Raw genomic sequence first — 24367 nt, 5'->3', positions numbered from 1 at the left:
GTTAATTGAGGGTGAAGTGAAAGTTAGTGTAGATTAGAGATTTGAATGACTAATTGGTAATTTGACTTGTTTGTATGTTGTGTGAGCAGATACGGGCAAGACGAGTGCATTTTGGTCGAAACAAGTGTGCATGGTGAGAATAAATCTCACTATGCCACACGCCGCGACTTGTGCTACATGCACTGCGGCGCATAGACTAAAAAATCACTTCTTAGATCATGAAATTGGGTGATTTTCAAAAGTAAAAATCTGAGAAACACACGCGAGAGAGAGAGAGAGAGAGAGGGAGGGAGGGAGAGGTGAAGGGCTGAGAAGCTAAGTCAAGTTATTTAGGAGTGGTGGAAGGTGATTCGGATTGGTATTTTTTTAGGTAAGCTACGTATAACTCTTACCTTCCATTCTACACAAATTTATCTAAAAATGAGTTATAGGGAAATTGAATTGGTGGAATTTGAGGGGTTTGGTTCTTGCCCAATAGTAATAAAAAGTTCTCAAAAGTTAAATTAGAGCTTTGTGGTTGGTTTAGAGCTGAACGATAAAGCTTTGAACCCATAGGCTCAATTTTAGCCCTCAGAGAGAGAAAGCAAGGGCAAAAATCTGATTTGAGTGAAATAAAACCAGTTGAAGTTATGTAAAGTAGTAATTGGGTAGTTATAGATTAGAATGGATAAATGAAAAAGAGTTTACGGGTGAATATAGCCTTAAGTAGTAAAAATGAGTTTTTAGTCAAAATGGACCAAATGACTAAAATATGCGAAATGTGTTCAGATTAACATATTGGATGTGTGAGTAGATAAAAGAAGCTTGACATAAGCTTGTGTGATAGTTGAAATCCACGAGTAACCTTTCTAGTAACAGAAGGGTTGAGGTAACTGAATAACTTTCTTTGTTTGACTGTTTATTACAACTATATGTTAGTACGCTATGTAGTGCATGAAACGATTTTAAATTGAGCATGAGTTATAGCATTGAGTGATTATTGTGTGAAATGGCTTTTAATTGAAATAAGCATGGAAATGCATTTTTTGTAATGTAAAGTATTAATTGTATATATTATGTGTAAGAAAGTATGAAATGATAAATGGAAACCTTAAATGGTTCGAGAAAGCATGATCATAGGGATGAGAGTTCACCCAAGTATAGGAGATGATATAGACTATATGGTAAGGTTTTCTTAGTACCCATTAGGGTGCGATATTGGAAACAATTTTCCTTAGTGCCTTGAAAGGTGCAGTGTTAGAGAAGATCTTCTTATTGCCTATTAAGGTACGGTGTTGGAGATGAGAGGCTCCTTAGTGTCCTTGTGATACGGTGTTGGAGTCAATGATGTCCCATTGTGTATATTGGGGGAAACCATAGTCCGTATTGTGCATTAGAACATCTTTGGTCGAGTGATTCTACTACTGCAAGTAAGCTCAAGACTAATGAGAGTGTACATTGGTCTAAGAAGAGCTTATGGTTTTATGTTGGGGTGATTTGGAGGTTCGATTGGTAGAGATCATACTAGCATGTTATGTGATATGATGAAATATGTTGAGATAACATGGAATTCTTTGTGATTGAGGAAAAGTTAAGAAAGGAAATGAGATATGAGATATAAATGCTATTTTATAAGATTTTAATGATATACTATGTTTACTTCCATATTGTTACATGTGGTAATCAATAGGAATGAGTTATTCTGTTATTGAGATTTTTATTTCACCCCTATGGTTACATGTTTATAGGATCAGGAAGTGATCAGGGCAAGGAAAGAGAGTTTGGATTGGCTTGAGTTGTGAAGCTGTATACTCTGAGTTTGTATAATGAACTGAACTGAGATTGTATATATAAGTATATATAAGTTTTCATAGGGTTACATGCATGTATTGAATTGAGATTTTGTAAAATCTAGCCCGATTGTGTGTATATATGTATTGATTGAAATAAGGGGCTATGATTGAGTCTGTTTGTGTTGAAATGGTTGTTTGTGTTGTGAATCTTAAGCCAAAGGATAAATTATGATGAAATGAGTAATTTGAGGGCTAAGATTATATTGTGAATGAGAATATGTTTGAATGTGTTGAAAAATAGCCAAGTAGGCTAAGTTATGCCAAAAAATGACAAAGTATATAAAGTTAGTGAATTGTGAAATTTAGCCATAGAAGAGTCAAATTCTAATATATGAGTATGATTGTGATTAATTGTGATTAATTAGATATATTAGATCCTTTTAGACTTGATTCAAGGCCTAGTATGGTCTAATGAGAGAACGAGATCGATTTAAGCGCTTGGGTGGGCAAAATTTTTTAAAAAGGAGACTTTTTGCACTTAAGTGTCCAAATTTTGATTGGACCATTAGATTGTGTTCAAACCTATCTCATTAGTTAGTATATGAGTTAAGCTTCGTGTGGGTGCTTGAATCACTTCAATTAGATATCGTATGTGAAAATGGCGCACGATGAAAATTCATCATTTTTGCTATAAAAAATGACAGCAAAAATTTGGATAGGTGCGCTGCGGTACACAGTGACACATGCCATAGCGTACAAACTGCACGCCGTAATGCACGGACCATTTTTTAATTTTATTTTGTGATGAAATGCATGCCATTGGGATTGGAATGTTGGTGGGATTATGTCCATTACATATTAGAGAAGCGTATGATCTACTTCCACTGTACATTTCTCTGATTGTATTGTGAATTAATTGATTTTACAAAATAAGTCTTCAGCCGAAGCTTTTGAAATGAAATTTGAATATTATGATTTATGTGAGATAGTAGTAATACCGTAATCTTCTCTTACATTGAGTAGATATAAGGAGGTTATATTAATCCTTCATCAATGAGTATACATTTAATACTAATTAACTGTGGATTTAAGGTTATTAAATGAAGACTATTTTTAAAAGTTTATATTTTTGTTTTGAAAAAATAATTTTGTTAAATATATTTAATGAAATTTATTGATATATGAGATTATGTTTAAAAATATTTTATAATTTGAAACGGAGGAAGTATTATTTTGTTTGGTAAACTTAAATGTATTATTAAACATAAGAAATAATTACAATAATGAATGATTTTGAGCGGAATGCAATTGTTTTCAAGCAAACGTTTCCAACTTCTATTTTGAAAGAATAATTATAATCATAATTTTCTACTTTCTATGTAAAAAAAGAAGGAAAAAAAAGGAAAACAAAAAGCAACTTTGTCTCGCTTTTCGTTGAAAAACAACTATCATTAACAAAAATTACAATGCAAAAGGGAGAAGCAAAGACACCAATGTCGCGCAGCAGATTCTGCAACTGCCATGGTCTCAAAAGATAGCCCTGAATGAAGCGTTTGTAGGAAGACTGAAGTAGGTGCAGTCCTAACGGAAAAGAAAAGGCATTTAAAAAAAAAAACAAATACACATTTTTGGGAATCAATGAACATGAAAGCTTGCTGAAGAACTTTGTAGCTGCAACTGTAATTTCCCAACCATGTTTGTGTTCCAGCTTATGCAAATCTGAACTAATCTAGAATTACTTTGTCTTCTAACCGACTTGGCTTTCCTTCGCTAGGGTGCCTCTCCTCATACCCACCTTTGCACATCTAAACTGTTTAAATTTAATTTAGGTGATTCAATTTTTTTTTTAATTTTTTTATAAGGGAAGCTAAGCTCTTCGAACTTTCTCCGCGAGCTCCAGCTTATGTAGTGTTATTTTTATTAAAATAAATATCACTAAAATTATAAAATTTTTTAATAAATTTGATTATTAATTTGGACAGTTCACATTTAATTTTAATTGTCTAAACCATCCAAATTTAGTTTAAGCAATTTAAATTAATTTTTTTTATCCTTCATGAGGGAAGCTAAGCTCTTTGAGCTTTCTCAGCCAACTCTATCTTATTTAGTGTTATATTTATTAAAATAAAAATAATTAAAATTACAAAAAAATTTAATAAATTTTATTATTAATTTGAATAGTCTAGATTTAAGACCCGTTTGTTTTAAATTAAAAAATAACTAATTTTTTTTAGTTTAGAGATTTTATAAAAAGATATTTATTCTTAGAGATTTTATAAAACCCACACATTATTTTATCTTTGGTTATAATAATAAAAAAATTATTATTAGTTAATTATTTTTACATTTCATGATATCTTCTGTGATTTTTATTTTATAAAAATAATTTATTATTATATTATTTAAAATTTTTATAATATCTTCATTTATTTCGCCTCTTTAAAACACAATCCTCATCTATTACATTAATAGCTTCTTAAAATAATCAGAAATATATTTTTCTTTCAGATTTTAATTATTTTTAAAAGTTTAAATAAAGTAATTAAAAAGTTATAAAATATATTTTTTTGAAAAAATAAATGATTTTTCATGAAATAAGCTAAAATAAATGAGCCCTTAGTATTAATTGTCTAAATTTAATATTAATTTTTTATAAAATTTATAAATTAATTATTTATATGTACGATTTAGATGTAAAATATTTAACTTATAATTTCCTTTTTCAAAAAAATTTAGAAGTGCTTGTTAGAAAATTTCTGTACCATCCAAAGTATATTTAAATAATTAATTTATAAAAAATTTTAATATTAAATTTAGATCAATTATTATTAAATTTGCGTTGTCCATAATATATATGTCCAGGTAGACACATAAAAATTTAATATTAACTTTAAATAATTCGTATTAAATCTGGATCGATCAGATTGGTGACCAGATTTATTAAAATTTATTTTTTATTTTTTCTTTAGTAAAAATTAAAAAAAATAAAACAATAAATCTGAACTGTTAAGAATCTGTCTTAACGTCCGAAAATTGATGAACCTTGAAACCAACATCGACTGTGATATGAATGCATCCGACTAGAGTGCCAATACGTTGCGATTTGAAATCAATATAGAATCACTAATAAAAATCTATTGGCTTTAGTCGTGGCATGAGATATGGCATCCAGTGGAGCAAAATATTTGCTTGCAAAACAGAAGGTGTACCAGCATATAAAAAGGTAAAACATCTGATACGCTAAAGGAGAAATACTTAAGGTAGATCAGGTGTACTATATTATTTATAGTTTGTTCAATTAAAATGTTTCAAGTAATCTAAATAAAATCTTATATGATATTTTTTAAATTGATTTTATTGTTATAACAAAATGCATCTGACTGTGGCCTGTTATAACAAAATATACATTTGATTTTTTGCATTTATTCTTTCTATTATTATTAATATCAGCATTAATTTATATTTAATATTATTTAAATGGAGTATTTTAATTAGATAAATTACAAATGATATGGTGCATCTGATTTACCTAAGTAATTCTCTACCCTAAGGTTAGTTGATGTATTAGAATTAACATTCCAGCCACGAAATAAAGCGACCAATGGTTTAGATCCCAGTCAGAGTAAAAATCTGTTCTGATTCAGCATACTGCTAAGTCAAGAAGCTCTAGCAAAGGGATAGGCAATAAAAATATGGGATAGAGATTTTATGTTAGCATTAAAGAAAAGAGAAACCTCACACATAACAATGCTGCCTGATTTTAAAATACCCCTCCAAATACGTGAGACAAGAGATTTTTGGGCTAGTTGAAATTAGCTTGATCAGAGAGACATTTCAAACTAAAAAAGAGTTGTTATCATTGTAGAGCCTTCACACATGTTTTGCCAACAAAGCCCGATTACAAGCCTCGATATTTTTAACATTCAAACCACCAGCATGACGTGGTTGACAAATATTTAGCCAATTAATCAGGTGAATATTATTTTGCTGATCAGTACTTCCCAAAAAAACAAAAACAAAAGAAACAGAAAATTTCATGTTAATTTTATGACAACCATAATTAGAAAACATCCTCAAAGAAAGAGGGTAAACCGTAAACAACAAAGTACGTTGAGTTAACATCAAGGGAGAATTTCAATTAAAGAGTAAGAATGTGACTTAATTTTTAGTCTCAAAAAAATTGAAATTTAATTTAGTCTTGAAAAACTGAAGTGAAAATAATTATAATGATAAAAAGATTAAAATATTTTTCACTTGTCAATTTTGTCCCAAGTGTAGAATTATTAGTCATTAATTTTCTTATTTCACTTATTAATTTACTAATTCGAGTTGTAAATTGCGTCAGTTTATTAGATAAATAATAACATCAGTTGTTAAATTGATAACTTTACTTGTTAATTTACTAATATCATTTGTAAATTATAAGACTTATAAATAATTTACAACTAATATTAGTAAATTTAATAATCGAACAACTGATGTTACTATTTGTAAATGAACAACCGATGTCAAATCTTGTATAATTATTAACAAGTGAATTCATATAATTTACAACTTATATTGGTAAATTAATAAGTGAAGCAAGAAAATTAACAACTAATAATTTTACATCTCAAATTAACAATTGAATGGTATTTTGATATTTTCATCATTTAAATTATTTTCACTTTAATTCTCGAATTGAAGTTTCAGATTTTTTTGAGGTCTAGAAATAATTAAATCACATCTTTAACCTTTAGTTGAAATTCTCTCTAAAATCAATCAGCGTGTTTAAGAGACAGCAATTTGGATTTCCAAGTAACATAAACGAGCATCAATTTTCTCAAAAAACTTGGTGATAAGAAAGCTGAGAATTGCCATGGCCACCAATATAAGTGCCCAAATGAAATTTAAATTCAACATGCGAAAAAGTGGATGAAGATCTTTATAAAGCATGGGGCACAAATGGGCTAAAAACAATGTTGGATTTGTTAAAATTAATGCGTTGCCTAGAGATTAGGAAAACCGATTCAGCAAAGCTCTGATGATTTGACAGTCTCGTTCCATAGCTCTACAAAATAAAAGTATCATCAGAATACATAAAATGCGCAATTAGAATATTATGTCGAGAAATCTGTACACCTTGCCACCAAACAAAACGTTCTACCTGATTAATCATCAAAGATAAAATCTTAGCACTTAAAATGAAGAAATAAGGGGGATAGGGATCCAGCTGCCTGACACTTCGGCCAGGCATTATCACCTCAGAAAGAGAACCATTCACAATCACCACGAAATATATATATATATATATATATATATATACCCTTTATATGAGGGTTATTTAAATAATTATATAGAGGAGGTGGGATTTAATTTCAAATGCTATATAACAGTTATATATGATAACTACTATATAGTCTCTGCGTTTATGGAGCAGTTAAAATGAAAACTCACTATATAATTTTTATCTTTTTAATTTTTTTTTCAAGAGACTATTTACCAGTTACTTTAAGTAGCCATTAAATAGTTTAATTATTTTTTATTTTTTAAATCAAATAACTATAAAATGGGTATTGCAAATTAAACTTTATATAATCTAAGACTCTTTAGCAATTATTTATAAATAACTGTTAAATAATCTTATTTAAAAACTTTTCGACTGCCTCCAAATGTAATAATCTAATAAGAGACAATGATAATACATTGCAAAATGATTTGAATCCAATGGCTTGGGAAATTCATGTTTTGCATCACTTTCTGAAGAAATTCCCAAAAAAAAAAAAATTACTATAAGCCTTTGCAATGTTTAACTTATAAACACACGAACCTATCTTAGATTTACGAGTACTATGAATTTTAGACATGCATTCAAAAGCAAAAGTGATATTATTTGTGATTAACCGACCCCTTAAGAAAGCATTTTTATAAGGGGGTAATGAACTCATCTAAGATATATTTCAGAAATTTTAGTCTATTGCACAATACTACCTTTCAGTTTCAGACAATTTATAAATAACATTCCAAAGGCTTATTGGATGAAAATAGGATGATCACATTTAGGCCGATTAACTTCTTTTAAAATGAAACCCCATGGAACGATTGCTTGATCATCTAGCAATTCTGTTTCTACTCAAAAGATATTCATTTTTATTTATAAAATTACTTTGACAAAGCATTTCATTTTATCAAATAAATTCACGGAAATAGACGGAAAAGACAATGAAAAACATAAGTACAAGAAAACAAATTTGATAAATACCTAAAAAATATATTTTACATTAAGAAACTTGCATACAATATAGAAAATCCTAAGACGCTGTATCAACAATATAGGAAGTTGGAAGAAATACATTGAAATTTGTGTGAGCTCTCAAAGCTACGCCAAACACTGAATTCCATCACTACTTGAATAATTTAGGGATGATGATACTTTATCCATTAAATTTGTTTTATTTATTGATTTGATTCCTCAAATTTAATTTTTATTAATTTAGTCTCTTATGTTTATTTTAATTATTAATTTAGTTTTTATTATTTAAAGTAGAGATAATAATGTTAAAATCTACTGACATAGGTAACTGAATATTGATGATAATCATATAAATTATTGAAAAGAAATATAGTTATTCAAGTAAAAAAAAATAAACTCAACAAATTTTAAAAACAAAAGAACAAAACTCTAGTTAGGAGGGACTAAGTTGATAAAAAAAATTAAACTACTCTGATAACTAATTTATTTAGTTATATATATATACCCAGTCATCAATGTACTTTATGCATTAAATTAATTTGAAATTTAATTTTTGTTTTTTTCAAATTACAAAGAGGCAAGCCAAAGCTTGGACAGAATAAAAGCTTAGCTAACGCCAAGCATATCAGAGGAGACAGTATCCACAAAAAACTCGAGACACGAACGTAACAACCGGAACTCCCTGCCCAATAAATGGCTTGTCTTGCAATACTATCTGCACATCTAATTGTCTCCCTGTACGAGTGGTTAACGGAAATACTCCAATCTTGGTAGACAAGGTCCCGGATCTCATTAAGGGGGTGACATAAACTACACTCCTTAAATTAACATGATAATTTTTTTTTAAAATAAATTTATGGGTTTAAATTGATAAAAAAAAAATCAAACTTGATGGACAAAATTAATGACTAAAACAAACTTGAAAGATTAAACGTTTCATTATTTCAATAATTTAAAATAAAAAAACATAATTTTCTGCCTCGAATCTGATAAAATTTTCTGCTCCATTCGAAACTGAGTTTGTGTGACAAACTCATGTGGAACAATACTGCCGTTTAAGCAAACTCTTAATATAATTTGACAATCAATTTCTAAGCCATGTGCAGGTGCCACAATTTCAGGTTTCTTCATTTTGTACGTTCTTTACTATCCCACCAACCACTGGTTTTGTTTTTATAATAACAATAATAATATGAATGAATGAATGAATGAACTTTGACCTCGATCTCCTACTCTGCTTTTCTTCCCGAAACCTGATTTTCATGGCGAGAGATCGCAGTGGTATGTTCAGTTTCCGAAGTCTCCGCTACATAATCTTCATCTTTTCCATCTTCTCCTTCATTCTATTCTTCACTTGGTGTCACTTTTATGGCCAATGCTATTATCCACACCAATTGTTATTAGCACAGCAAAAGCCTAACAATAATAATCAGCCAATAATCAACCTCCTTTCATATCCTCTTGCTTGGAACCGCCTTGCCTTCTCAGAATTACCACCTCCAAGGATCTTAAAGATTGCACTTTTTGTCAAGAAATGGCCTCAGAGATCTCATGCCGGTGGGCTAGAACGCCATGCCCTCACGCTCCACCTCGGCCTTGCCAAAAGAGGCCATGAACTACATGTCTTCACCACATCGTCGTCGTCAGAGGATTCTTCTCTTACTAAGTATGAACTTACCAACTTGTATTTTCACCTCTCAAAACCAACACCTGGTGGTTACCTTGAACAGGCTTCAGTTTGGGAGCAATTTCAAGCACAGAACTCAACAGGAAGACCATTTGATGTGGTTCATACTGAAAGCGTTGGCCTTAGGTACACTAGATCTCGTTGTGTCAGAAATTTGGCTGTCTCTTGGCATGGGATTGCATATGAAACCATTCATTCTGATATCATTCAGGAACTTCTGAGAAGTCCCGAAGAACCACAGGCAAAAGCCTTGACTGAAAGAGCAATGAAGGTTGTGTTGGAATTTGATTTTTGATATATTTTTGTTGTGCATTAGTATTAATTATTGGAGCAATTATAGACTTAATTTTGTAATTACTTTTGTTTTAAATACTAAGCCCACAACAGACAGAGCCCTATTTGAATGTGACTATTTTGACAAGTTGGATTGCATGCACCCACCTACAACTTTTTGCCGCTCATGATTTTGCAGGAAAAGAAAGTCGTTATTTTAATCAATTATTTATTTATATTCAGTGGAATTTATTAAAAAGTGGTTTCACAACTCCTAAAAACTAACGTCTTTAACTGGTCATTCTCTAGTAATTTCTTGACTTTTCTCTTGCATGAGTTCTCTCTCCTAATATTGTAGCCTAAAGAGGCCACGTAGGTTGTTTCTTTGCCCTAATCCATTAAACTCTATCATGATTATCCCCGAATCATAATTATGTTCAAATATGCACAATTACTCATTACCTTGAATATTGTCAGCAGGTTGTTGAAGAGGTAAAGTTCTTCCCAAATTATGCACATCATGTTGCCACTAGTGATCATGCTGGAGACATCCTGAAAAGAGTCTATATGATTCCAGAAGAAAGAGTTCATATTATTCTCAATGGAGTGGACCAAGAAGTTTTCAAGCCAGACATCTCCAAGGCAAAACAGTTCAAGCAGAAGCACAACATTCCTGATTCCAAGTCACTGATCATAGGACTAGCAAGTAGGCTAGTCAAAGACAAAGGACACCCACTAATGTTTGAAGCCTTAAAGCATATTACATCAGAAAACAGCACATTCCAAGAAAATATCATGGTTCTGGTTGCTGGAGATGGACCTTGGGCTGCGCGATACAGAGATTTAGGGCCAAATATAATGGTTTTGGGGCCACTTGAACAAGCTGAACTAACTTGTTTCTATAATGCTATTGACATTTTCTTGAACCCTACTTTAAGAGCACAAGGGTTAGATCACACATTGTTAGAAGCTATGCTTTCTGGGAAACCAGTAATGGCTACAAGACTTGCAAGCATTGTAGGGTCTGTAATTGTCAGCAAGGAAATGGGTTACACATTTTCACCAACAGTGAATTCATTAAAGAAGGCCATCTATGAGATTTGTGATGGCGGCAGGGAAGTTTTAGAAAAGAAAGGTAAGGTTGCTCTGCAAAGAGGTTTGAAGTTCTTCACTGCCACAAAGATGGTGGCTGCTTATGAAAGGCTTTTTCATTGCATATCAGACAGAAACAATAGGAACAATCTTTGTCAATATCAACTACCAAGTAATTAGATGAGAATACTGAGAAAGAAAGAGGAGCAGAGTGGCTTCCTTTTGAATCATCATTTCACAAAGATCCTGATTCCATTGTGAAGAGTGAGATTGGTAATTACAGATCTTGAACAAACTAATTTTTCATAATGCTGACATAACATGCCTGATTTAGGTTTCAGCACATACCTTTTAAGGTTTTCAGCATTATAATTACAATTAGAAATAAGGCAAAAGAACATGGATCACCCCCCCCCCCCGGGGAAAAATTGCACCTTTCATGCACACTAAATGCACAATGAAAGAAGATTTTGATTTTATATGCATATTTATTATAAATAAGGTAGCTGGATTTTTTTTTTAAAGATGAAACTGAAACAATAAATAATCAAGTAGAGGGTATACAGAAGATAGTTAAGGTGATGTACATCCACATTCAAATCATCCTTTAAAGCATGCTCAGTGAAGTTGCTCAATAAAATTGACATGATTCTAGCCCCAGTAGCGCACGAGTGGGAATCTAGGCGTCCAACTTTGCCTCGGATCAGTTGTCTTGTCTACACAAACATCATCATCCAAGAGCAAAAATGGCCATAGAAACAGATTGACCAGAGTCAACTCATCCATAGATACTGGGATAACTGAGTTATTGAGTCAGAGTAAACAGACCACGTCTTGTACTCAGTTACGTCAGCGATGATACATGACTAACTAGAGAGCAACAATTTCACCTCCAAGACACAGGTTACTCAAACCTCGCTAAGTAGAAAGTTAAGATATTTTCTCCAAAATTTCCATATCCAGAGATAGAACATAACCAATCACAGTATATTCCTTCGGCTGAAAAAGAATTCTGGCCCAGAATCAACCCATGCAATGGATCCTCTTCTTATGGAAGGACAGAAGTCTCTTGGATCATTGCTCAATGGAGATCCATGTTCCTTGAATGTTCCTTGAATTAGTACGAAAGGAGGACCAAGTTAAGCATATAGCAGCAATTAAATCCATAAGCAAGCTGTGTGAAGGTTATTAAAAACCAAAAAAAAAAAAAAAAAACAATAGCTCAGAACTAAGTCGTGCGATTATCGGGGAAATATATAAACACACCCTTTTTAACTTTGGACCATTTGCAAACAGTCTCAGCAGTGAAGTGCAGGGCCTTTTGAGTCTTGGAAGCAATTCAATGAAACTTCTGGACAAGCATATCCATTGACCGAATCTTTATTCATTTTCTGTAGTTTATATAGTATTATGTCCCTTGGATAATATATGACATAACGTAAGATTGAGGTTATTCCTAGGTAGCTCTTAGATCTAATGTGAATTGACAAAAAACAGCAATAACAAAAGCAAACTCAGGCTATAAATTAACAAATGCAAAATAACTTAAATGTCTTCTTTAAGACAACTAAGTATCATCTTCGTCTAGAAGTATTTTAAAATTATTATATCAAGAATTTCAGCTACAAAGCGAAATGATTAATAATCTGTGAAAGCGTAGTTGTATTTTAATATGAAGACTTAAACCCTGGGCGCATAAATCAGATTTAGCAATCAGGAAAATAATGGCAATAAACGGATATTTAATGAGACAATGAGTGGAAAGTAATGCAGCAGTTATGAGAAGATATGATCAAAAAATGAAGGCCGCTGACATTTTGCTTCATCTATTACCTGCTCTGCTGATCTTTGAACCTTCTATTAGCGTCTCCAGAGTATGAAAAGCATCATAGCTGCATCCAGCACGTTAAAATGCATCAGTTAATTGTTGCCCAAAAACTCAGAATCTTCTAAATGCACTCAACTTTTATATAATGGATGACTAAGTTCATACAGTCCAGCACACTTTACCCATAATAGTTTCCCTTGTCTGCCAACTTGCCACTTCATTCTTCAGTCACTTTCTATGTGGGTCTCATCACATCTTGAATTTCGAAGAGCTCTAGTGCGAACCATAACATTTGCTAATTCTTGGATTGAGCATGAAGTGCTCTGCCTCATTTTATCAGTGAGTATTTCAATGTGATCCAAAAACCCTAAACCCAAGAGCCTATTCCTCAGCAACTCAACGGTATTAACATAAGGTGGAATTCCTTCATCAATCATCATCTCAAAATACTTACAGGCCTCCTCAAGCATACCCTTCTTCTTTAAAAATCCATGAATCATGACAGCATATGTTGAAACGGAAGGATAAAAATCCCTATCCACCATCTTTTCCCACACTTCATTTGCTCTATCAAACCTTCCTGTCCTGATCAACAATTTCAGCACCATATTATAGGTATGACGGTCAGGAAGACAGTTGTCTTTTTCCATTCTGGACAGCAACCTAAGAGCCCTGTTGACCTCGCAATGATCACAATGATAAGCTAATATTGCATTATAACTCCAGATATCTGGATTTACACTGCTTGCAATCATTTCATCCAACAATTGATAAGCTTCTTCCACTTTCTCAATTTTACAAAGTCTCTTTATAATATGATTGTATGCATACACATTTAGCAAGAGGTTAGCTCTTTTCACTCTGTCAAGAACCCTGAAAACTGAATGCAAATCACTCATATCACAATACGTACGAATGAATATTGAATAAGTATAGGCATCTGGCTCAACTCTTTTTGATACCATAACTTGAAACAAATTGGAAGCATCATCAACTTTACCTCCTTTGCAAAGTGCCTCTAACAAATTATTATAAGCAAGCAAATCCACAGGACAACCTTCCCCAACCATTTCATCAAACAATTCGAGTGCCTTCTTGGCATCACCAATTTCACCCCATCCCTTTATTAAAATGCTGTAAGATTTAGCATTTAACTTGAACCTATCCTTAGCTTCATCAAAAAACTTTTGAGCATGTTTGACCTGTTTCTTCTTACATAAAATAAATAAAAGCTTATCAAGATCATGAATGTTTGGCTTAACTCCAAATTCTTCCATTCTAATGAAAGCCCGTATTGCACCACCTGGCAAATTAGCACGGCTGTATGCTCCAAAAACGAGCCAGAAAAGTTCACTCCTAATTTCACAGCAACAGGTCTCTCTGATTTCGGTGAGGAAGTCCCATAGCATGGCAAACTGCTTTCCTGCTCCTAAGATTTCCACCAAAATGTGGTAGCTCTCAACACTGGGTTGAAAATCTGGAATCGACTTAGCCCAAATAAAGAATCTATGAGATGAGAAGCAAAGATTCTTGCACCGTTTCAGGACTTGCTCAACTAAATTTGTGGATATTTGAGTTGAAAACGGGTACAGAGAGTGCTCCAAATCATGGTGGGGATCTCGATGGTCACTAAGCACACGAGAAATCTCACTCACAAGATCTGATGATGAGGTGAAAGAGGAAAAGTGATAACAATAGGGTTTATGTTGAAAGAAAGACCACAAGATTCTATGCTTAGAGGAGAATGAGCGCATGGCCATTTTGGAATTAGAACATGTTTCTTCTAGAGCTTATTCCAGCACTCAACATAATTGTCCCGCTTATTCTAGCAAAAGCACCGTCAGAAAATATTATTGGATTTGGACAACTTCTCATTCAAACAAATGCCCATCACTCATGTACAACAACAACATACACTCCTGCATATGAAATAAAAAAATTTGTCACCTAAACCAACAATAGTACGATTGCATGGAATGATACTTCGAATGAATGTACAAGTGTACAACATTGTTTGTTAACTTTACGTCCATTTTCCCCCAATTAAATGAGCTGAAAATTGGCTACTATCTATGTACAGTATGAATTAGCACTAAATTTAGCAATAATAGCGAGTTGCAATCATTTGGAGGCCCTTGTAGAGTAGAAGATACAGTAGCACATTTTTATAAGGAAGCAGCAGCTGGTTTGAAGCTCTAATCAATTCTAATTCCGATTGTTAGAATTGCATGCCATGCCATCTCTTGTATTCCAATTTTGTCAGTAGTTTATAATATTGTGGACAAGCACGGCAATCCTTGACAGCATGAAAAGCATTGGAGAGACATCATCTCTCTTTTTGGTAATTCATAAACACACATTGCTTTTATGAATGTACAATGTTTAGTACATGACAAGAACAAATAACTGTTATTGACTTTCAAATGGTTTCACATCATAATTCTCTAATACAATTGACTGGTGTAAGCCCCTTCAATTCTCAAAAGCTCAACAACAATCCAACTTAGCAACATTGGTAATTCATCTTTCCATCTATCTTTTTGGTTTACAATGCTTGAATACAAGAGAACCAAAGTTTAGGAATTGATAGTGACCTAGGTACATTTAGGCCCATGTAACTTGCTCAATAGTCAATAACTTAAAAGACAAACATATACACGCATGAACCTTAACACCAATGCAACAAGTAACTGAGGGACGCAAACTTAGGCAAGCTACAACAGGTGACATTGTCCACAAAATTCTTCCAACACTTATAAATGAATAATTAAAAAAATTAATAAAAATTTGTCACATTTCAAGTGAGAACATTTGTCATCATGCTGTGCAATAAGTGAAAACTAAAGATGCACAATGACTGGAGCATGAATATTTTAGTTAAAAAAACAATAGCACAAAACAAATATAAAAGCAAAATACCGGTTTGTCAAGATTAGAAAAATAAACAGGGGTAGGGCCGACAGATAACTCACCGAGAACACAAAATTCTGTAGCCATTCCAAGGCAACTAAGAAGCCTATTATTTACCTCCCACCTTTTTTTTTTTTTTTTTTTGCATTTAGCACAGAACAAATACATGAATCTAAATCGATTACTAATATGTATCAGAAATGTCAAGGACAACTTTTAAACGAAAGAGAACATAAAACAATCCATACACAAAACCATGAACGGAAAGAAAGCAGACTTGCATACCTTTGGCGGCTCCAACATGGCTATCTTTGCCTTGAGGATGATATTCTGCATGATAAACAAATGTAAATTCATTTATGTACTGAAAGAACAACAAAGAAATAGGTGATAAAGTTATATTCCTAGATGGCTCTTGCCATATAATTAATACGGCTAAACATAAAAAATTATATAATGTTATGATCAAGGTACGTAAAACCGGACCGGTCATTAAACCGGTTATGGCACTGGGTCACGGGTTAGTGGTTGAATCGGGGTTGAACCGGGGGTTGAATCGGTGGCAAACCAGTCATGATTAAAATAATACAATTTAAATAAAAAGACATTAATTATAAATAATTCAACCAAATCCAACCACTCAAAAGTCTAACAATAATAAAATACTATATTTTTGGACTTAGCATGCTCTACTTCTAATTTTTTATTTTTTGACTTCAATTTCACTTTTTTTTGTTATCTTATTTCTGAACTCAGAGCTCTGAAAAATTAAAAATGAAAAAAAACGACGTCATTTTGGGGGTAAAAGTTTGAAAAAATAATAACCCGGTCAACCCGGTGGGTTGGTTGACCGGGTTATACCGGGTTGACCGGGTTACACCGATTCACTCCCTCACCGGGTTAAGGGTAAACCCAGACCGGACAAGGGACCGGGTCACCGGTTTTCGGGTTGACCCGGCCGGTCCGGTCCGGTTTTCAATACCATGGTTATGATTATACCAATCAAATATCAAAGTAATAAAAAAGGAAGGTGCACATGCAAGAAATGCCCACTTAGTACCCGTGGCTCAATTTTTTGGGGTTCGAGCCATCTTGGCCTCAATTTCTTTGATCTTCACAAAGATACCCATTGTCCCTAGTTATTAGCTACCACCTTCAACAAAGAGAAGAATGAGAAAAATATTAAATTTCGCTAGGAAGCAATGAATATTAATAGGTCTAGTAAAGGATATGCACATTGTTATAGTTTTGTAAAAATATTAGTTAGTTTACTGAATAATTCCTTGTGTATTACTGAATAGAACTGAGATACATATATAGATGAGGGAAGGAGAGGATAATCTGATTCAGATCCCTCAAATCATTGCTATGATATCTAATCTAATAAAGATAAAACTAATTACAGAATATAAAAGGAAAAATAACGTTATGATCTTAAAAAGAAAAAAACCCTAGGTTTTTTGTTTTGTGGGTCTAAGCCCGATAACACTAACGGCCCACATCCAACACCCCCTCAAGCCAATAAGTAGATGTTGATCATTCCCAACTTGCTCCTGAATGCTTCAAATTTCTCTAAAGTTAGTGCATTAGTCATCATGTCTGCAATTTATTGTCCTGAAGGGATGTATGACAAATCAATCACCTTTGTGTCCAGTTTTTCTTTGATGAAGTGTCAATTGATTTCCACATGCTTTGTGCGATCATGATATACAGGATTGTTTGATCTCGATTGCAGACATATTGTGTCAATTTTAAGTTCTTTTAGAAGTCTAATAATCCACATTCCTTCACAAGTTCCCAGGGCAAGCGCCCTATATTCGGACTCAGCAGAGCTTCTCAAAACCGCTGGTTGTTTTTTACTCCTCCAGGTTACCAAGTTATCCCAAACGTACAAGCAGTACCCTATAGTAGATCGTTTGTCTATTTTTGAACCAGCCCAATCAGCATCTATGAATAATTCTATGCCCTTAATATCACCTTTTGCGAAGAATAAGCCCAAGCCTGGGGTCTTCTTTAGGTATTTGAGTCTCCGGTAGGCAACATCCATATGTTCTTTTCGAGGACAGCTAGAGAATTGACTTACCACGCTCACAAGAAAACATATATCAAGTCGCATGTGAGATAAGTAAATTGGCTTTCCCACCAGCTTCTGATATTTTTCTTTATTTACTGCTGTACCATTAGATCTAATAGTTAATTTTTGATTCAGATCCATTGGAGTGTTTGCAGGTTTTACCCCCAACATGTTTGTTTCCTTCAGTAAATCCAGAGTTATTTATGTTGTGACACACTAATTCCTTTATGAGTTTGTGCCACTTCCATGCCCAAAAGATACCTCAAAGATCCAAGGTCTTTAATTTCAAATTCTATTGCTAAGTTGGTCTTTAATTTAGTAATTTCTTCCTCATCATTTCCTGTCAACACTATATCATCAACATACACAATAAGAGTTGTTATTTATTGTTATAATGATTGACTAATAGAGTATCATCTGTCGAACATTGTTTGTATCCCGACACTTTGACCACTTGGGTAAATTTCTCAAACCATGCTCTTAGTGATTGCTTGAGCCCGTATAGAGACTTAATTAACCTGCAAACCTTGTGAGAATTGTTAGAATCTCATAATCCCAAAGGAATTTTCCATATAGACTTCTTCTTCAAGATCACCATTAAAGAAGACATTCTTAACATTTTGTTGATAAAGAGGCCAACCTAAATTAGCAACAAGAGACAATACAACTTTTATAGAGTTTAGTTTGGCAACAGGGGCAAAAGTTTCCTGGTAATCAATACTAGAAGTTTGGGTAAATCCCCTAGCTGCCAATCAGGCTTTATACTTGTTTATACTACAACTAGGATTGTATTTTACTGTAAAGACCCATTTGCCACTCACAATTGATTTCCCTTCAGGTAACTCAGTAATTTCCTGCGTTTTGTTTTTAGGTAGGGCCCTCAACTCTTCTTCTATAGCCTTTTTCCATTTAGGGTCAGAGATGGCTGCTTCAAAATTCTTGGGGATTTCTTCTTTTTCAACATTAGCCACAAAGGCTTTCATATGAGAAGATAGTTTATTATATGAAACATACCTGGTGATAGGATGTCTAGTGCAACTTCTCTTTTCTTTTCTTAAAGTAATTGGCCAATGTAAATCCTCAAGACTCTCCTCAAGTGCAAAATCATGGTTCTACGTTGGCATGATAATGGGATCTTCTCCATTTTGGTGCTGTTCAGCAGCACTTTTTGGCTGATCAAGTTGAGTCTCAAAGTTAGAGAGCATATTGAGGAGTTCAAAAGAGTTTGTATCCTAAAATCTGGATCTATTAGAAGAATTTTCAGAGTTTGGTGTACCTGTTTCGTCTTTTTCAGGATATTTTTGAGATTCAAGGGAAGAATTATTTGAGTTTAAATCGGAGGAAGAGAGATCTCTTGAACAAGCATTTCAAGAGGGTCAAGAGGGTTATCTAGTGATATTTGAGGTCCAAGAGATGAGTTATGATAATTTGAATCAGTTAAACAAATTGACCATTCACTTGTCTCTTTTTCCCCCTAAATGTCAAATTTGTTATAAAAGGGCTGTTTTTCAACAAATTGGACATTCATAGTGATATATACTTGGCTAGTAACAGGAGAATAACACTTATACACTTTTTGAGTAAAAGAATAACTTAAGAAAACACATTTAAGTGCACGAGTCAAGCTTCCCACCCTCTTCATTATACACAAAAGCTGTGCATCCGAAAACTCATTTGGGAATAGAGGTAGTGAGGTGGGAGTTGGGATAGGTTTCAAGAAATTTTTGTAACAATGTTTGAAAATTTAAAGTTTTAGACAGCAAACGATTTATTAAATAGGCAGAAGTAAGAATAGCATCCCCCAAAATTTATTTAGAACATTACTTTCGAACATAAGAGCTCAAGCAACCTCAAGTAAGTGTCTATTTTTTCTTTCAGATACACCATTTTGTTGTGGAGAATAAACACAAGAAGTCTAGTGGTGTATTCCTTCTTGTTCTGAATAAGTTTTGAAATTTGAGTTCAAATATTCTCTACCATTGCCACTTCGAAGAATTTTAATTGTTGTTTGAAATTGATTTTTAATAAAGGCATGAAAATTTTTGAAAATGGAGAATACTTTAGATTTTTCTTTCATTAGAAAAACCCATGTTAATCAAGTATGATCATCTATGAATGTGACAAACCATTTAGATTTTGAGTTAGTTTCAAATTTTGATAGACCCCATACATCATTATGGATTAGGTAGAAAGGGTGAGTTGGGGTATAAGAATTCGTGGGGGAGGAGTTTCGGACTTGCTTAGCGAAATTGCAAGTATTACAATGAAATTCAAAAATTATTTTATTACTAATGCTAGGAAACAGAAATTTCATATATTGAAGGCTGGGGTGGCCTAACCTAGAGTGCCATAAAGTAAAGTCTGCACAGGTCATGACAGAGCAAACAACACAATTATTCTTAGGTGGAGATCCATAAATGTAGTAGAGCCCATTCCATTCCTTAGCATTGCCAATCAACTTGCCCAAGGCCAATCTTGAAAATCATAACCCTTTTTGTCAAAAACCACTAAGCAATTTGCTTGGGTGACAATGTGACTTACAAATAGCAAATTACATTTAATAGTTGGAACATATAAAACATCCTTTAAGATAATATGTTCAGAGATAATTATAGTTCCAGTACCCATGATTTTTGCAAATTCACCATTAGCTACTTCAACATATTCATGCTTAAAATGTTCATCAAATTCAGAAAAAAGTTCTTTGAAACCTGTTATATGATCAGTAGCACATGAATCCACCATCCAAAGATTCTTTGGGTTAGTCATCCCTCTAAGAGCATTAGTTAGAACAGTACTTGATTGGGCGAAGGTTACAAAAGGCTGTGTTGCCTCACTTATGTTAGTTGCAGTTGAGGGAGTGTGCTTCTCCAGGATTTTTCAAAGGATTGACAATTCTTTAGTACTTAAAGACCCATTTTCAGATGTTGCAGTACCAACCATAAGTCCTTTACCTTCATTTTTAGGTTTTTCTTTTAAATGTAGAGGTTTGCCATGTAATTTCCAGCAAATATCTTTGGTGTGTCCACCCTTATTGTAGTGATCACACCATATTCCAGGTCTTTTGCCCTTCATGTCTCCTTGAGTTCCTCGGACAGCAAGTGCGGAAGCATTATTTGGAAGATGAGTGGCTGTCATGGAGCTTTGAGTGAATACTTTTCTGCTGTCCTCACATTGGACCACATTGAAGGTCTCTTCCAACATAGGAGCAGGCTTCATACTCATTATTTGACCTAGGATACCCTCAAAGGTGTCATTAAGGCCCAACAAGGAATCATAATACCTGTCTCAATCAATCAGTTTTATGTAATAAATCCCATCCTTGTGACAAGACCACTCATGGATCCCATAGAGATCAATTTGCTGCTAGAATTTCGTTAGAGTAGTATAATATTGAGTTACTGATTTGTCACTTTGAATGAGACTTCTAAGGGAATGTTTTACCCGAAATATGGCAGCAATGTTTTCTCTGACTAAGTAAGTATTTTTTGCTGACTCCCATATTTCTTTGGCGGTGGCTGTGAGCAAGTAATTCTCACTGATCTCCACTGTCATGGAGTTCACAAGCCACGCCATTACCATATTATTTTCAGCAACCCAAACTTCATACTAGGTATAATCAGAAGGTGGTGGAGGAGGTATGCCTGATAAAAATTTCTCTTTATATCTCCCTCATAGTACCATAAGGACATTTCCGGACCACTGTAGGTAGTTATTTCCATTTAATCGGTGATTAATTGCAATTTGAGAAAATACCTTAGATGCTAATGTTGTTCCAGGGAAGAAAGTTGAAGTCTTCGACCCTGTGTTATCAAACGTGCCCCTTGGTTCTCTGTCATCAATCACACCATTAAGCCCAGTACTCCCAATCTCATCGCGATCACCGGTCAAATTCTTGCTTGCATCGCCAGTCTGGAGCGCTCGTGGTGTCTGGTTGGTCAAGGCACCTATGAACAAAATCAAACCAAGGGTTATAGAACAAGAAGAAGAAGAAGCTGAGAGAGACAAACGGTTTGCTCTGATACCATGTAAATATTTACTGAATAATTCCTTGTGTATTACTAAATAGAACTGAGGTACATATATAGATGAGGGAAGGAGAGGATAATTTGATTCAAATCCCTCAAATCATTGCTTTAATATCTAACCTAATAAAGCTAAAACTAATTACAGAATATCAAAGAAAAAATAAAGTTATTATCTTAAAAAGGAAAAAACCCTATGTTTTGTGTTTTGTGGGTCTCAGCCCAATAAGATAAAGGCCCACATCCAACAGCTCATGTGTGATCGTGAGCGTGGCTTGTGGAATGACGGGGACGGACATAATGGTCATCGTCGAAACCACGACCAAGATCTAGAGGACTAGAATCGTCGCGAGGGTCACCAACAAAATGGGTATTGTCGACCAACACAATTTGCCAAAATGGATTTTCCTAAATTTACTAGAGAGGATGTCAAAGGCTGGATACTAAAATGTGAGCGTTGTTTTGAGCTCAATGAAACCCCTGAAGAATCAAAAGTCAAGATTGCAAGTATGTATTTGACCCAAAAGCATTCTAGTGGCACGTCACGAATGAAAAAGCATGGGTAGGCTTGCGACCCACTTGGGAAGAATATATCGACAAGCTGAAGGATCGATTTGGCCCTGCACATGAGACACCCATGAACGATCTGGTGTGCCTTAAGCATCAAGGGACTTTGGCTAACTATAATGATGAATTTGACACTACTTCTTGTAAACTAAGTTTATTTGAGGAATATTTAGTGGATTTTTATCTCAATGGATTATTGGAAGAAATTGCAGGACCTGTCAAGTTGGTTAAACCAAGAACCATGAGAGAAGCTATGATGGTTGTTTTGAAGCACCATCTTCATCGAGCAGCCAGTTTGATGAAACAAAAAGCTGATTCTCATAGAACAGATCGAGAGTTTGCTATTGGCCAATGGGTTTTCCTTAAGTTGCCACCAGCTTTAGAACCCGAAAGTATTCTACAAAAGCAAGTTGGTAGAAAGAGGGGACGAATTATTACTGAAGTTTTGATTAAATGGAAGCAATTACCTAATGAAGAAGCATCTTGGATGGCTCTACATCAGTTACAGCAAAAGTTTCCTCAATTTGTTATCAATGATCCTTGAGGGCAAGGATCATTTTGAGTGGGGTATTATTATAGGTTTGTAAAAATATTAGTTAGTTTAGGAATGACAGTTGTTGACATTTAGCCGTTGGGGGAGTGTGAACGTGAATCCTATGTGAGCGTGAATCCTATAAATATTGGGACATTCAAATTGCAAGGCTATCGGAATGATCGCAAGAGCATTATGCAAAATCCTAGTGTTCCTTAATTTCTCTCAACCTCTCCTTCTCTCTAATATTCCTAATTCTTCTCTGTCTCGTCTTCAACTTCCCTGACTGTTTCCCCAACCTTCCTGTTCTTCTCTCTCTGTTCTCTCCTATCTCATTCAATCTTTCCTTACCCAGAATTATTTTAACAGATCACACACCTCCCCTTAAAAATTCTTAACAAATCCATCCTGGAACATTTAACATAAAATCTCCCAAGATATTCTTGTTGCACTGTGCTTGATACAAAAAACCCTGCTCTTTAAATGGAATTCTTAACCTGACAGACTCATATTTATCATCAAACAAGAAACTCAAGAAAATTCAAACAGCAATGAAACATGAAGAGAAGGGAAAAAGACTAGCTTTTCGATCCGATTACCACCAATGCCATGAGCTTCAACGTAAGTCCTGAGATTAGCATCTTCTTCCGGAGACCAAGGGCCTCTCTTCGGGAAACCGAGACTCAGAGTGACTGCAACTAAAGTAAACGGGGTAAGAAGATGCGAGATTGAGAGAGATCAGATGCTTGAGGAAGGAGTGACGAATCTGGAAGGAGAAGAGAACGACGCAGGGGCACTCCGTCAGGCACAGCACACACACAATCGTCCACCACCGTTCAAGCTCGAGGAGATGACGAAGACGTAGTCACCGAGAATCCGAGGCGATCGCTGCTCAGAGTCAGACTCAGACGCGGCACGGAATGACGGAAGTGACGACAATGTCGAGGACGGTGGATAAGAGACTGAAGGCCTGTTCGGCTGTTTGGTAGCCTGAGTCCATAACCGCACCACACGTGACGTAATTTTGTCAAATTTAATTTAATGAATGGTTGAATCTCTTAAATAGATTTTTTGCCATAGAAACTAAAAACTAAGCACTGGGAATGACAAGTCTGGAAGCCAGAAGGGATAGTTTTGGGGTTTGCTTGATTCTGTTTTCAGATTCTATATTTCTAAACTGATTATGTAAAATAGTTTTTTAAGCCAGTTTAGTTTTTTAGAAAAATTAAAAAAATCTATTTGAATCATTATTTACAAAACATACATAAATTGGTAACATAAATAATGAAAGAATAATTTATTTTATTAACATAATTATCATTAATAAAAGCATGAGATTTTATGTCTTTTTCCTAGTTTTGCAAGGTAAGAAATA

General features: G+C 34.1%; 2 protein-coding genes across 7 annotated transcripts; one reads left to right on the top strand and one right to left on the bottom strand.

Moving 5' to 3' along the window:
* Nucleotides 1–9232: 9232 nt before the first annotated feature.
* Nucleotides 9233–11262, top strand: LOC129290614 (uncharacterized). Its single transcript, XM_054927440.1, has 2 exons — nt 9233–9962; nt 10445–11262. Exons 1-2 carry the CDS (start codon nt 9267–9269, stop codon nt 11234–11236), a joined length of 1488 nt encoding a protein of 495 aa, XP_054783415.1. The 5' UTR covers nt 9233–9266; the 3' UTR covers nt 11237–11262.
* A 364-nt stretch (nt 11263–11626) lies between these two features.
* LOC129290613 (pentatricopeptide repeat-containing protein At1g52640, mitochondrial) lies at nt 11627–23999 on the bottom strand. Of its 6 annotated transcripts, XM_054927436.1 has the most exons (7): nt 23595–23999; nt 21625–21815; nt 16855–16947; nt 16080–16124; nt 13067–14803; nt 12890–12948; nt 11627–12167 (listed from the first exon to the last, which is right to left on the bottom strand). In XM_054927436.1, exon 5 carries the CDS (start codon nt 14642–14644, stop codon nt 13109–13111), a length of 1536 nt encoding a protein of 511 aa, XP_054783411.1. In that variant the 5' UTR covers nt 14645–14803; nt 16080–16124; nt 16855–16947; nt 21625–21815; nt 23595–23999; the 3' UTR covers nt 11627–12167; nt 12890–12948; nt 13067–13108. The 6 variants fall into 6 exon arrangements, with proteins under 6 accessions (XP_054783411.1, XP_054783410.1, XP_054783412.1 ...); XM_054927435.1 differs by lacking the exon at nt 16855–16947 and having other exon boundaries at nt 23592–23999; XM_054927437.1 differs by lacking the exon at nt 16855–16947 and having other exon boundaries at nt 11627–12230.
* Between the last annotated feature and the right edge of the window lie 368 nt (nt 24000–24367).

Source organism: Prosopis cineraria, unplaced genomic scaffold, assembly GCF_029017545.1.
Source record: "Prosopis cineraria cultivar Desert tree isolate PC_DT_omini unplaced genomic scaffold, ASM2901754v1 PC13, whole genome shotgun sequence".
Classification (NCBI taxonomy): Eukaryota; Viridiplantae; Streptophyta; class Magnoliopsida; order Fabales; family Fabaceae; genus Prosopis; species Prosopis cineraria.
This window is presented reverse-complemented; position numbering and strand designations above follow the sequence as displayed.

Coding starts and splice junctions, on each gene's coding strand:
- LOC129290614 (XM_054927440.1), top strand. CDS start 9,267: ATGGCGAGAGATCGCAGTGGTATGTTCAGTTTCCGAAGTCTCCGCTAC. Junction 9,963..10,444: donor TGACTGAAAGAGCAATGAAG/GTTGTGTTGGAA, acceptor TATTGTCAGCAG/GTTGTTGAAGAGGTAAAGTT.
- LOC129290613 (XM_054927435.1), bottom strand. CDS start 14,644: ATGGCCATGCGCTCATTCTCCTCTAAGCATAGAATCTTGTGGTCTTTC.